General features: G+C 37.6%; 1 protein-coding gene across 1 annotated transcript; it reads left to right on the top strand.

Moving 5' to 3' along the window:
• The first annotated feature begins 243 nt into the window (after positions 1-243).
• On the top strand, positions 244-15,355 carry TMEM100 (transmembrane protein 100). Its single transcript, XM_015831887.2, has 3 exons — positions 244-329; positions 6,071-6,239; positions 13,024-15,355. The coding sequence occupies exon 3, from the start codon at positions 13,095-13,097 to the stop codon at positions 13,497-13,499; it is 405 nt and encodes a 134-aa protein (XP_015687373.1). The 5' UTR covers positions 244-329; positions 6,071-6,239; positions 13,024-13,094; the 3' UTR covers positions 13,500-15,355.
• The last annotated feature ends 549 nt before the right edge of the window (positions 15,356-15,904 follow it).

Here is a 15,904-nt window from a genome sequence, read left to right as displayed (position 1 = left end):
CACAGTCTCCTGGAACCTTTCTCCAAACGAACAATTCTCAGTTTCCCTGCTGTTGTATTCTTTCATTAGCAAATGATGCATCTGCTTCCCCAGGCGCCCCTTTGTGGTGATTTCACTGAGACCACCCAGAATTAGTAAAAGTTTACCCTCCCAGCAGCTTGTTCCCTCCAAGAACCCTTTTCATTTAATCTTGTGAAATTGACTCCGGTCCCTTGATATTTTTTTTTTTTAAAAGCTCTGGCTCAGCCGTTTGTTTACCATCCCTAGCTTCCCCCTCTTCGGAGTGCTCTGGGCAAGTGTACGTTCAGTTCTTCGCTGATCGAGCGGAGGTAAGCTGCTCACCCGGCTCGGTTTTGGCTCCTGGGTTGGATTTAAAGGGAGAACTAGTGGAAACTTTTCCGGGCATTAGACTCCCCCCCCCCCTTCCTAAATAAGCTTATCTTTAAAAAGTAACTCCGGTTCTCGGTTATGAGAGGGAACTAGAGAGGAAAACCTCGAAAAACGACCATAGAGCACCGGGGAACTTTAGGGGTGGGATATTAAATGCAATCGGGATTTTTAATGTGCCTTCCCCCCCCCCTTTTGTTCCTCAATAGCTGTAGGCAGTTTTTTTGTTTTTTTTTTTAAACTTTTAAAAGGATAAGTGCTTTCAGATAGGTTTTTCCCTTTCCCTCAGATCTCTCCTTAGGCTACATTTCCCCGGCATTTAGAGATATGACACTATAGCAATCGAAACTCTTCTATAACCGCGCTGCTTTCTTTCAGTCTTAATATTGAAATAAGCGGCCCGCGATATTTTTTATTCATGCATTTATTCGTCCGTTTGACTACAGACGATGAGCGAAGGGTTTGATTTACCACCCTGGCCCCGCTTTCCTCACTGCTAAATTTCCAAACCGCGTTGCCTTGCATTATAGGATCTGAATTTTTTACAATGGGGCTTAAAGACAGGCGTGTAAAAGTTTGGACCGCACAACCGGAACTAGCTTTTGGAATCGTGTTACACAGATCCCGGGAATACCTAGGGAAGGGCAGGGATAGTAATAGGCAAAATCCTGTGGATTTTCTTTTTCTTGGAGACTCAGGTCTCGATAACCTTCTGAAATGCAGCTGAATATAGTGGTCTAATTTGCATTTAAGTGTTACTTGACCATCCTGAGGTTGATGTCTGGACTGTTGGAGGTGGTGTGTCATTCTGTACCTCAGCTAGGTCAAGTGTAGTTGAATTATTTTTTTTTTTTAAAAAAAAAGCAAGATGCACTTAGATGAATGTTAAATTGATGCCTGGATTGGAGAATGCAGCAATGATTCTCAGCACACAAATTGAATTGTATGTCTACACATGATGAAGTCTATTAAAGGATCTCATGCTAAAACGGGTGGTTGTGTGTGTGTGTGTGTGTGTGTGTGTGTGTGTGTGTGTGTATAGAAGGCAAGGAAGCAGCAGATAGATTGTTGTCTGGGTTTCTGTGCTGAAGGATTTTTTGGTTCTGGTTTTCTTACCCAACAGCAGGTATGTATATATTTTATTTATAGCTTTTAAATACAGATAGGAGAGAAAATTTGATTTCTTATAATATTGTCATGCCATCGAGGTTGTACATGATGTTTTGGAAGTAAAACTCCTTCAATGAAGCAGAGCTTCATATAAATGCTATATTCAGCAAGGTTTTCAGTTCTTGATCCATCATTAATATTACTGTGTTTCACTTTACTTTTTTTACTTTACTTTAAAGAATCTAGCCTTGAACATTCCTGGAAGCCATAACTTTCTTTTTAATCTTCTTTCCACAAAATGTCACAGTTAATACTTAACAGTTCTTTTACTTTTTTTCAATTCTTCAAATAATCTGGGGCTATATTTCATCTGGGATTGGGATTTTCTAAAATATTGTATAAACAACTCCCCCTCCCCATCTGCTATTACAATCTCTGCTAAACATCACTAAGGATGACAAATGGATTGATACTAGTCGGGATGTAGAAGTACCTGAAAGTTGTGCAGTTTAGTTAAGATAAGTTGGGATAGAGAAAATGTTGGAGGCAGCAAAGGAATGAATAAAGAAAGGTTTACAAAAACAGACTGGAATTGTTTTCTCTGGAATGAAAGATCAAAGGGGAAAGCTGTTTTTGCAAGAAGATAATTCCCCGGTACAGGCTCTGTCCCTAAAGTCACTCATGCTTTAAAAGTTACAAGTCTTGTCCAACCAAAGATAGGAAGAACATTTAACAGCACTGTTAGTATATGGAGAATCATACCTCTTTCAAGATTGTGACAATCCTGGTGTTGTCTCTTTCCATCCTTGGGCAGAAAAATACTGTATGTCCTAAGAAAAACACAGAAAAAGTCAGGAAATATTGAAATGAGGATCTCATGGCAGGAGGGATGAGGAAAGAAGGCCAAAAGATCATTTTCTAGGGTCCAAGTTTCTTTGGTTCATAATAGCAAGACTAATTATTAATTTTAAGATTGCTCTATATAAAGTGTGATCTTTGTAAATGCATACAAGCATATGGACTTGTGAACTGATAACAGTTAGAATAGAATAGGAGATTCAGGTACAGAATCACAAGTATATCTATTCTCTTGATTAGAAATAATGACTTTTTTTAAAAAAATACTGGAGTTAATTAGATGAACAAGGTTTACATTTTTTTTGCTTGTATGATTTTGATTATTTTTGAATACTTCACGCAGACACTGGTCATGCTCATAGTTTGGGACAGGCTTATACAAAATTTTACTCAGTGATGCTATGAATTAAACTCAGTGTTTTGGGCATTCAAACTATATGCTCTACCACAGAATAATGGCCCTCCTTCTCTTTAGTTTTCAGAATGTGGTAAAAGCTGCCAAACTATTCAATATCTGGCTGTTCCATGGTTGTAGTGGGTGTGTACTTCAGTACATTATAAATCTATCTGGCTTTCACGCCAATGTCCTCTGTATTGATGGAGTTTGTATTCTGCAATAGTGCTAAATCAGACATCACAGGACAGGGCAGATGTGATTTTCTTTGCCCTCACTATAGGTTCAGTTGACTGGCCTAAGAGTATAGTATTCAAGGAGCTTTGTGGCCAACTGAGGATTGGCTGAATGACTGGATGACTGTCCAGAAGCTCAACTGAACAACTGTTCAGGAGCTCAGCTATTTCCGTATTTTATGTATTTTGTACATCATAAATAATGTGTACAAAAATGGATCTCAGCTACTAAGTCTTCTGCTCAAGCATCCTTTATATTTGAGAATCAGTTTCTAATAAGTTGTCTTGGGATAAGCTATAGATATTTCAGTTCTCCCTTAGAGCTCTGCTGTATTTAACTAGTTTCAGAGGTGATGAAAGCCATGTAAGAATGTGAAGTTACCATAGCTCATTCTGTGCTTTTGTTTGAGTCAAGTTTGTCTTGGGTGATACTTTTATGTAGTTGTAATATTAAGAAATTAGACTTTGCCAACATCATTTTAACTGGAATGGCAGGACTATGGCATGCATTTGTTTAATTAAAATATTTGGCAGAATGTTGGGGTATACCTTATGTGTTTAGACAGAAAATAATTTAAGTAATAATGTGTATAGCAACACCTAGACAATTCAAAAAGTCTGGCATTAGAATGATCCACATTCCCCCTATAGCAGTTGCCACACAGCCACACTTAGCAACCTTCTCGGCTAAGAGCAGCCCACAAGCAGGAAATATACATCTTCCTCATTTGACTAATCCAGTCAGCTAGCTAGCAGGGACATTATAAATATGAAGTGTCATAAGTGATACTTGAAATAAGCCTGTTCATCCTTGAAAAGAGGAAAGAGATGATCTTTTAGGGAGCTGTGATTTTATCTGCACTTCAGAAGCATAAATACTGTACCTTTAACCTGTGGAAAAGCTATTCTTTGCTTTGGCAGCACACACACACTGAAATTGGATTTTATTGAACATGTCTAGTCCAAAATTTTGTCTGTCTTTCAATTCTGTGAAATATAAGGACTTTATAACAGGTCAGATAATCTGTCTGTTTAGCTCAGGATTGGGTTTTCAGAAAATTCTCAAAGCTTTTGGAAATAAGAGATCTTTCATAGAACTACTTGCCTAATCTTTGAAATATGAAAGAGAATTTAGGATATATTATCAGTGTGCAAAGCCACAGTCTATGCATTTAAACCTTTTCCTAAGGGAGCCAAGATCTCTAAAAGGTTTTGTAAATCTGAATCTCCTTTTATTAAACTGAATGTGAATTTTATGTGTAAGAAAAAGAAAATGAGAGAGAGGGAAAGAGCAAGAGAGCAAGAGAGAGCACATAAGAACTGTTAACGGCATTATTACTCCTAAACATAAAGCAAATTATGAGAGGAGGATATCCACCCACCCCCGCCGCCCATGAATTACAATCTTCAAAATAACACCTGTGCATTTTTTTTTCTATTCTGCCACTGCAGATGTCTTACTGCTATATAGCAGCCATCTATGGGCAAGCGTTGTCTAGATGTGTGCACTACATTTCCCATCACTACAAGCCAGGGGCTACCCTAGCTGCAAATGATGGGAATTATACTCCAATGCATCTGAAAATACCAACTGGAGTCATGTTGCTATTGAAAGTTCAGTCTTGTACTCTTATACAAGAAAATATTTTAATGTTAATATTCAAGGCTGTGTTTTTGAATACATCATTGACAATTACAGTGAGGATATCTGTCGTCAGAAAACAGGATCAGCCCAGCATGGTATTTTGATCCACTGCAGGTAGTAGGGAGGCAGTTATCCCTCTATCTGTTCCTCACATTTCTTGCTAGCTTGGTCTGAGGCCTTGGCCTGCAATGTTGAACTGGCCAAAGTGTCCTCTAGAGCCTTTCAGGCAGAGAAGAGGAATGTTGAGTAAGCTTAGTAGCAGATCTTTTGCAGGTTCAGAAGGTTAACCTGACTGCCTTGTGGTTTCACAGCTGTTGCTCTAGCTGACACCGCTTTGGCTCTTCCTTGCTTAGGGAAATCATGGAAAGCGTCAATCTGGGATGTAGCTGTTAGAAATGCAGGTGTTCAAGAAAGCTTGTCATTTTAAATGGGATCCGCTTGAAAGAGAGCAAAGAGGAGGATTGACCTTTTTTCTTCTTCTACACACTGAAACTGACAAGATCTTGCTTTCAGGACTGAGCAGGACAACCACCTGCCTCCATACCCGAAGCAACAAGTCGACTTAGCGAGCTAAGAAAAAACAATGAGGGACACATCTCTTTCTAACCTCACCATAACCTAAGATAGCATGGAAGAACAGGATGGCAAGCTGAGAAATTGGCATCTTGCTCCTACTACCTGAAGTAGTTTCTCATTTTCCTTATGGACAGGGCTGTCTATAGGTAGAGTCTACTTCACAGAGAGAAATGCAAGTGTTTTATTTTAAATGCTGTGTGAAGAGAAGCTGCTCAAGTGATTTGTGTTTCCTGTTCCCTCTGGATCGCTGTCATATTCGAGGCCTCTCTGGTCAGATGAGCCAGGCTGAAAAAATTCTTTGGAGCAGTTGATGAGGAACAAACAAGGATGAAGTTACCAGATCAAATGGCATAAATAATGGAGCTTCTAGAGCTCTGGTGTCTATTCTATGGAATTCTAATCTGGTGGGCTGAATAATGTTGAACTCTTCCAAAGAAAGGTAATTCCCTTGAAAAGGGAGATAACTGGTAGTGTTTACTTCCTGGTTTTTTTTCTTTTAATGAACAGGATTTAATTAACAAAAATCCACCAAAACTAGTTATTTTCTTTTTAATTTGATTGATGTATGTACTTATTTGTCATATATTGCCCTGCCTTAGGAGCTGTTAGCTATAGTCTGACTAATAAATTTTGCACTGCATACTTTATTTAGTAAGCAGAAATCCTGAATGAATATATATATATATACACACACACACCTACATATAAATATTGTGTGTGTGTGTGTATACACACACATAAATGCGTATGTACAGTAAGTGTGTGTGTGAAAAAGTTTATGCTTTTGCTTATATTGAATATTCCTATCATTTGTGTAACTTCACACTTTTCCAGTTATCATTCTATCCAATTTCTTTTCTCTAGGTCTCACTGTAGAGTGTCTGGTTTTCACAAGAAAAAAACAACTAAAACACTTAGAAGCCCTCAATTTTTGCTGTTCATCAACTGATTTGGAGAATAAAAGTCTGATTTTTGGAATAAACCTTCACCGTTGCTTGCTAAAACAAGCCATGATAAATGTTTTACAGAAGAGGTATGTGGGAGCTGGCTATTGCTTGTGTGCATGAACAATAATAAATCATTATGGTCTTAGATCAGAAATAAAAAATGTGCATCACTATAACTCAATATCTGAAGAAATAAATACAAATGTATCATTCAATAAGCTTTTTAAACGTGTGTTAATATTAAGATGAACAATCTCTTCCCTATATTTCTTATCCATTTATGTTATAATACAACATTTGATTTGTACAACCCTAATTTGTATTCTATCACAAGGACATTTTTTTTCTGTTCTGATTTGAAGAAATTTTGATATTCACACTTGCCCCATGGAAGAGGAAAAATACAGAACCATGCATTTGCAAAAAAAGAGAAAGGAAGAATGCATTATAAGTCATATTTAAAGAATGAAAGTGGCACTCCAACGTGTGTATTATCTTGATTTTCTCACTCTCAGTTGCTAAACAGTAATCTTTCTGAGGGGAAATAACTTGCTTAGAAAACTTTGCAGAACGTGACATACATTGATGCTGCTGAATGGATAATAAGTTGTTAATAAAAATATTGAGGCCTCTGTGTTTAAGGATACCTTTAGTGTTCTGAACTGAGGAAGTGACAGCAGTATAGATATGGATAGTAAAGATGATATGGTATAATAGCTTAACTCAAGTTTTTTTATTGTGGTATGCAACAGACATATGACACTTGCACTGTAATTAAACCAGACCTGTCATAAAAGGATATCCAAGAGATTATCCAATTGACAACCAAGCTTGTAATCTCTAGGTTTGTTTTGAGGTTAACCTCATAGCCTGTATTGCTCACTTTTAGAGTTGACTAGTTTTCTTTTTTCTTCTTTAGAAAGCAAAACGTTATTCATTTTTATTTGCTTTTTTAAAAGATCAGATATACAGAAACTTATTTGCCAAAAATATTGGAGAGCTACTATCAGAAGAAATGATACTCGGATAGATGGATAATCTATGAGTCACAGCCCCAGCTCATGTAGGAGTTCATGTGTTAGATTTGATGATTGCTTGGAACAAATGTGATATATAAATGTTAACACCTGCCTTTTAATGTGGTCAGATAACTAATTGCTATGAATCTGGCCAGCAGTACCAAACAGGAGGATAGACTCATTTGATTGGCCTGGCCCAAGAGCATAATGGATCTACTTGGTTTCCAAAGAATGCTTGGAGGGATTTCTAAACACTGGTGGGTCCCTGTGCTGAAGTGTTGCTCTCCAGCTGGGAATACTTGGACAGCTGCAATTTTGCATAGAATTACACCTAGGTAGCTTCTTCCCGAACACCAGTTCATGAGAATTCCTTGGCTTACTGAGAAGCTCCAGGAAGTGAAACAGCAGAAGAGACACCTAAAGCAACGTCAGGAACAGACAAAGAGCAAGCCTTCCTGGATCTTATAAGAGTGTAGCTTGAGCTTACATGTGCTAATATGAGTGCTAAAATATTTATCTGATCTTACTCATCCATAGTTTGCTATTCAGTAGCCTCTTTAAAGTTACCCTTACCATATTAAGTAAAGATGAGAAAGATAAAATCACTCAAATCCACTTGGAACTGAGTGCTAAGTGGGCAGATCCTATTGAGGTAACTAAGATTGTTCCTTGCAAGGTTAATCCAGAGAATTTGATTCTTTTGGCTCTGAGGAAGAGGACAATGTTTTTCACAGTATTGGTTCTGCCACCTGTGGTTTGGATATCTATCGATCTGCTTGGTGAAAACCTCCAAAGAGCTATCAGGTGGCTGGGCCTGGGTAGTGGTTAAAATACCCTTGAGAGAGGCAGTAGTACTCCCTGTCTTAAAAAAGGTAGTAGTGTACTTTCTTCTTAAGAAGCTATCACTTAATCTAGCTCTATTTGGATAACTATTGTCCAGTCTCTAACATTCTCTTTTTTGGAAAGGATATCGATAAGATTGAAGAACAGTGGAGGACATAGACTGTCTATATTTTTTTCAGTCTTATTTCAGGCCTGTAAATGAGCCTGGGATAGTAGAAGTGTGACTCTCTTGGTCTTGCTGTACCTTTATATGGTTTTTGATACCTCTGTTTATTGTAGCCAAACTTCAGGAGTTACTGTAGGGGACATTGTTTTATTGCGATTTTCCTCCTTCCTGAAGGGGAGTTTTCAGTCAGTAGTAATACTTGATACTTCACCCCTCCTATTTAATATCTACATGAAGCTGCTGGGGGAGGTTATTCATTGGCATGGAGTCACATATCATCTGTATGCTGATGATGCTTAGTTATATATCTTGACATTGGGCTGAACAAGAAGTTTTGTCCTAGTCCTTGAAGGTTAATTAGGATCTGGTGAAGAAGGAACAGACTCAGGTTCAACCCTGACAAAACAAAGTAGCAATGGACATGGAGAATTTTCAGTACCAGAGACATTCCATCTTTGGTTTTACTTCATTTTTTGGAACTGGTTCATAATCTGATAGTCCCTCTGGACTTCCAGCTTTTGACAAAGAGTCAATGGCAAATCTGACCAGGTTACATTTGGTATGTCAGATGATCTCAAGACTGGCAGACATTATTCTGGATCACTTGTACCTTAGCCACTTATTGGCTGCGATATATGTGGGGGGGGGGGGCCTTGAAGAGCATCCAGAAGCTCAGACTGATTCAGAATGCATTGACTTGAATCGTGGAGAAAGCCTTACGTATCTCCCAAATAACACTTCTATTTCAAGAGCTGCATTGGATGCTCATTCTTTTCCAGGTATTATTCAATGTCATCTTTAAAGGCCTCTATGGCTTAGAGTTGGTTATTTATGGGATTGTCTTCTTCTATGGTAGGATGAGCTCTCTCTTTTAAGGGTTGTCATTTTAGACGCTGAAGGAATGAATCTTCTCAATCCCAGATTTCATTTTTGGAGCAGCAGATTCCAAAAATTAGGTTGTCCTCTGTTTTGTTGGTTTTGAGAAGGGCCATTAAAGCATGGCTTTTCAAGAGCACCTTGAGTTGGAATGGATATCAGTAGTGAGCCTCTCTTGCTATGTATTTCTTTTCAGAAGATGATGTGGCTGGTCCTTGACTATTGAAGTTATTCTACCTGTAATCCTTATTCCTTTGTGTGCTGTTGGAAACACATCTCCCTGAGTCATGCCATGTAATATTTAAACAATTGCATTGGTAGGTCTTACTAGATTATAGCCATATCATGAATATAAAATGCGAAGTGTTTTTATCTTACTGATAAAGAGACTGCAAGATGGATTTTATCAAATACACCTTTGATTACCGTATATATTTATACAATATATAATATGTTGGGAACATTGGGTGCATCCTTTTGAGATACTTGGACAAATATTTTAATTTAAACTTTTTGTTGGCATTTTTACTGTTGGTTATGACTGAGAAAATAGTTGTCCTCTTAAATAGAATTCTTTTTTTCTCAAGGTTTGTCCAACAGAAAAAGTTGTGAAGAACGGTGCTTGATAGCTGATATTATCCATTAAATATATAACATTTTCTTTAAATATTGTCACTATTGTTAAGCTGTTTAGATTCTCAGTATAATTGGTAGTTTGTGTCTGTGGGTCTCTACCTATAGGACTGTTGGTGTCTGTGGGTTTCTGTCTGTAGGACAATCTGGCCATTCAATATTTCAATACAGATACAAGATCTTGAACTGGAAACTCTGCTGCTCATAGCCCTTTCTCTTTTTGTTATATATTATACTCGGGTTGTTTATATCTTTATAATAGAAACCAGTAAAAACTTATTGCTACATCTATACCAGGGATAGGCAACCTTGGCTCTTCTATGACTCGTGGACTTCAACTCCCAGAATTCCTGAGCCAGCATGGTTGGCTCAGGAATTCTGGGAGTTGAAGTCCACGAGTCATAAAAGAGCCAAAGTTGCCTATCCCTGATCTACACTATAGTAGGATAGAGAACCAGTTTAATATAGTGATTAAGGGATAGGGCTAGAAACCAGGAGACTGTGAGTTCTAGTCCCTTTTTAGGCATAAAGCCAATTGGGTGAGCTTGGGCCAATCATTCCCTCTCAAACCTAGGAAACAGGGAAGTGGGTTAATTTAAAATGGGAATAAGCTTACAAAAGGTAGTATGCAGTAGTTTCTATAGACTGACTCACCACCCAAAAATTTGCTGTAAGAATTAAAATTGGCCAGTGATGATAAATGCCTGGAAAACAGTGTTAAGCAATCTTTAATGTTTCTGTGCCTTAGGAGATTGCAAAATTACGATTTTGCTTATTTGGGCTATATTTTGTACCAATTAATGACATCTATTGATTTAGACAAAGTATCGGGCATGAAAGGTTGGTGGGTGTAAATGAGTATGGAATGCAACAGTATTTTTTTTATTAAAAAAACCAAATCTGCATTTTGGGAATATGGAAACCATATTTCCCCCTTTATTTCTGAATGAAAAATAATCTTTATTACAAAGTAAATTAAAAATAAGTATTCAATTTTTGATGGCCATGGTGTGGTGTGTGTGTGTGTGTGTGCAAGTACAGTAAGCTAGTTCATTCATAAGGCAGAGGCTACGTATTCTAAACTAAAATGTCTAATATTAAATAAAAATCTACAAACCTTGTTATGTGATTTTTACTTTGCAAATGGCACCTTTCAACGGGGAAATGGAGAGCCAGTCTGATGCGATAGTAAAGGTGCTGGCCTAGAAACCAGGAGAGTGTGAGTTTTAGGCCTCCTTTTAACATGAAAGCCAGCTGGGTGACTTTGGGCCAGATCCTTCTCTCGGCCCAACCCATATCACAAAGTTGTTGTGAAGAAAATAGGACTTGGAAAAATTAGGTATGTTTGCTGCCTTAAATTAATGAAATATAAAGATGAGATAAAAATCTAAGAATAGTAGTAAAATAGACATTCAATGGGGTATAGCACTATGGTAGCATCACTCCAGTCCCGCTGTGCTAGATTAATTCACGTTCAGTTATTCTCCAAAAACAGGAATGAATATTTCATTAAAATATTTTTATGCTGAGATTATTCCTAATTAGGGTATAAATAAGGGTGTTGGTCTAACAGGTATTTGATTCCGTTGCCTTAAATTGGAAATATTTTTCTCCTTCTTACCTCTTTCCCATTGAGTTTTCCAGGCTGATCAGGTCATACCTGGGAAAGTCCCCGTGATTTTGTAAAAGCCAAAATTAGCAGGTGTTATAAACAGTCATGCTCTCTGCTTTTCTTCTATCTGAAGGAAATGACTGTTTGCAAATGACTAGTCACTAGGAGAAGGCTGCATATACAAACAGTAGGGGATCAGTTTGCTTTGTGTGAGCTATGCAGTCTAATAGCCTGAAAAATCACAAATAATTTTGTACTTTCATTGCTGGAAAGTGTCTTAAGGTTTGGAAAGGCCCAGAGTAAATGTTTTCAATAAGTAAAAGATACCTGCAAAATATATTAGTTAGTTTGATTGAGGCACTAACCTGAACAAGTTAAAACTTGACAATTTTATACCAACTCTTTCTCTCTCTTTTTCTTTCCTTGATTTAAATAGGATCACTGGAAGCCCTCAGACTAAAAACAAAATCAAATTTTAAGTGATATTCCCAGATCAACCTATATTGCTTTACTTTTTTTCAAACCCAGTCTGAATCAGGAACTTCAGGATTAATTAAACAATTCCTCAGCAGTCACTACAAAGGAACATAATATTAGGTTTTTAGTATGTTCTATTAAAAATCCAAAATTGTATAAATAACTTAAAATACATTAATCTGAATTGAAGCCAGTGAAATTTTGTAGACAAGGAACGTTCTATATTTGGATCACCACAGCCAACCAAGCCCTTCCCAACAGTCCTACATAACATATACTATAAGTTATAAAGAAGAGCAAGGGCCATTGGAAGAAGTGATCTACCACTGTTCATGGAGGAAAAAAAGTTCTTCAGCAGAGGACCTTCCCTTCACTTGCTGTCTGATACATTGTGTAACTAGAGAGACCAGAGGTTGTACCTGGGATCTTTTTACCCTGCATGCAAAATACTATGGATGTGTTATAGAGCAAGTTGGAACTATCCCTGTCCTGTAGAGGAGATGTAGAAGAAATTGCTGGCCTTGACACTTTTTTTGTATCTTTTAATATTATGATACCATTCATGCCATAATATTTAAATGAAACCAGTTGCACTTACGTTGAACTATTCCAACGATTATTACAGAAGTTAACAAAGAATTCCTGTTACCTTCAAAAAATATTTCCTTATGCCGTTTTTGCTACTCTAAAGTCTATACTCTTAACTCACATTTGTTGAATTACTACAAATGAATCACTATAAAATTTTAGTAGAGAAATGTCTGAGATTTAAATTAAAAATGTAGAAACACAGAAGATGGCTCCGAATTACATTTGAAAGGTTCATTTTCTCCCAGCTTTCAACATAGGCAAATGACAGAACTTGCCAATTACTCCCAGGTTAGGAATAATAGCTGTGGAAAAAAAATGATTTGTCTCTCCCAGTGGTGATCTGGAAGTGAACTATGGTCTTAACATTATATGGGAAAGAATAAGGGGCCCTATAGGAAGAGTTGTGGCAGATAAGTGGGTCCAGGTTATTCTTGGATTTGCGAGACAGGGGTTAGGATGCTGCAACTGATTTCATGTTATTTTAAGACTTTTATAGCTTATATTGCAGTTTGCTTTCTCATTTCAAAATGCTATCAACTCTGGGTTAGAAAGGGCTCTGAGAGTTAAAAAGATGTGGGGCTGCAGATTGTCCATCCTGTTTCTAGAGGTAATCCAGAAATATTCATGCATTCAAATCCATTTCCTTTTCACAGCTGAAACCTTTCAAACGACACCCATTCAAGCTTCAGCATTGATGTAAGAGAAGCTAGTCAAAGATTGCAAGATGACGGATGAGCCGATTAAAGAGATCTTGGGAAGTTCCAAGTGTCCTCAGTGTGCAACACAGGAAAAAAGCAACAACAATGACTACAGGGTAATAACTGTCCCTTTGGTGAGTGAATGCCAACTGACGGCTGCTACAGGGGGAGCTGAACTCTCCTGTTACCGCTGTACAATCCCATTTGGGGTGGTGATCCTCATTGCTGGGGTGGTGGTCACTGCTGTGGCATATAGCTTCAACTCCCATGGATCCATCATCTCCGTGTTTGGTTTGATTCTCTTGTCATCTGGACTCTTTTTGCTGGTGTCAAGTGCATTATGCTGGAAAATCCGCCAGCACCACAAGAAGACCAAGAGGCGTGAAAGCCAGACGGTTCTAGTGGCTAACCAGAGGAACCTGTTTGCTTAAGAACTACATTACAAACAAGAGGCTAAAAAAGAAAGAGAATGCAATGGGTCACAGAGTGCACACGTCTATTTATTTTCATTTGGGCTACAGGATGTCTTTTATTAATGACTGTTTGGATTGATCAATGTTAAGTAAAGAGTTCTTGCAAAATCAGGAATCATTGGTATCCATAAACATATTTCAAGATGCATTAGGTTTAGTAGTTCCTTCCTTCCATTTAGTCTCCTATCCTCATTTACCCCTCTCCCCATTTGTATTATAAACTTAAAAGCAAGCCAAGCTAAGATGAGAAAACCTATTATAGTCAAAGATAGCAGTAGGCAATTGATAATGCAAATATATGCGCATAAGAACAAGATAATTCTTTGTTATCAGCTATCTCTTTTCATAGAATTATTTGTTTCAAGTATATATATGTAACAAGAGCTTACCTTGAATTACTTTCCTGAGAAGCAACTTTGAAAGTGATTGAGAAGAGGAGCCTATGAACAATTCTATCATGGCTAAGAGTTGCAAATAAATCTGTGTCACTACAGTGGTAAATAATTCTACATTTTTCTTTCCTACAAAAGGCAGGGAAGTACCTAACTTCAGCTGTTTTTCTACTTCAGATTCCCCTTGAAAAATCAGCTTATACTGTACCTGTTATTTACCTTTGTGTGGAACAAAGAGGTCCTGCCTCAGTACCATCTCCCAAACTGAAAATAGCAATATCATTGCATGCTTCATTGATTAGCATGTTTGCTTGATTTACAAAGGGCTGCAAATAAAGCAATTCCCTTTTTCCTTCTACATCCATTTGGCAAACCCATCTTGAAATGTTATTTACCTCCCCATCATCATGCTTTGCCTTTGCTTACTGCCCTCCTCCTCAGCCTTGTCTTTTGCACCAAAGATTTTTTTATTATTATTCCAAGCTATTCTGAATGCTTGGATAATGTTGAAAACAGGAAAATTTTGAAGGTGATTAGAACACACCTAAAAGTGCCAAAAGCGTGCTCATGGCTTTCTCCTCCAATTTTGTGCATTATGTTTTCAATAGATGAAAAGTTCATATACTTCTTTCATCAACGTATTTTTTAAGGCCTACAAGTAGCTGCATTAGTGAATTCTCAGATCACTTCTCCACTCTTTGTTTTGTTCCTAAGAAATGTATGGTACTTTTTCAAGAGAAATATCAAACTTTTTAACAAAAAATTTGGGTGCTCAGGGGAGAGGGATTAATACTTAGACACAAATTAATCTCTATGCTTATTAGCCCAAAGTAAACAACAAAATACCTGTATAGTTAGAAGTCACTTTTTCTGTAAAGTTCATTATAATGCTCTCATACTTAGCACTTTGGGGTGGTTTTGATATTTTTTTTAATGAACCCTTCATTTAAAAAATAATAAACAATTTCTGCTGCTAGAGCTTCACAAGGTTTAGTTATTTCCATTCTGATCTGGAACTTTTTGTACAGATACATCCCAGAAGACCAGTACAGACATGAATAATACGAATGCCCAGCCAGAGATGGCTTCAGTGTAGTTTGTTCATCCCTGCCCCACTGAAATTCTAAGGAACACGTGAAACTAGAGAGGAAGTACAATGAACAATGCAGATGGAACTTTTATCCAGTCCCTGAAAGCTTGTACAATTACTGATTATTAAATGCAGTTGAACCTCTAAAAGTCTGCTAATGTTGAACTTTCTGTTCTGCATCTTTATTTAAGAAATGTATGGGGCAGTGTATGCAAAAATTATGTTAACAACTTAAAATACAATAAAAGATCGTATGAACCAAGCCTAAAGCGGTAAAATTTTAAAAAGCTGAAATCAAACACAAATTGAAATAGTAAAAGGTATATACAAATTAAATGCAAATAAAATGGTTCTAGCAGATTGTTGAATTTAATTCAGAGTGGATGCCAGCTATGTTTCATTGGCAAGCCAAGTGATGCTGTGGCTGTGTTTTCACAGTACCTAGAGGCTGTAGGGGTCTGGATAGGGGACAACGGGCTTCTACTGAACTCTGGTAAGATGGAGTAGCTGTGGAGTCTTAGGATCCGGAGGTTTATCATCTATAGTTCTGGATGGAGTGGGGATTTTCCTAGACTTGTGACTCCTGCTCAGAGACCAGGTGGCAGTCATGGCTAGAAGAATCTTTGCACAATTTTGGATGGTGTGCCAACTGTATCCTTGTCTGGATTGTGAGGCCCTGCGCTCAGTCATTCATGTTCTGGTCATCTCCCATTTGGATTATGCGTTCTACATGGAGCTACCCTTGAAGAGTGTTTGGAAGCTACAATTGTTCCAGAATGCAACAGTGCAGACATTTTTGAGGCTCCTAGGGTAGCACATATGTAACACCACTGTTACACAAGCTGTATTGGCTGCTGATCTGCTTTCAGCTAATTCAAGGT

This window comes from Protobothrops mucrosquamatus, unplaced genomic scaffold (genome assembly GCF_001527695.2).
Source record: "Protobothrops mucrosquamatus isolate PMUCROS unplaced genomic scaffold, P.Mucros_1.0 scaffold_285, whole genome shotgun sequence".
Classification (NCBI taxonomy): domain Eukaryota; kingdom Metazoa; phylum Chordata; class Lepidosauria; order Squamata; family Viperidae; genus Protobothrops; species Protobothrops mucrosquamatus.
This window is presented reverse-complemented; position numbering and strand designations above follow the sequence as displayed.

Excerpts from the sequence above, each read along its gene's own strand:
- TMEM100 (XM_015831887.2), top strand. The coding sequence starts at position 13,095 with ATGACGGATGAGCCGATTAAAGAGATCTTGGGAAGTTCCAAGTGTCCT.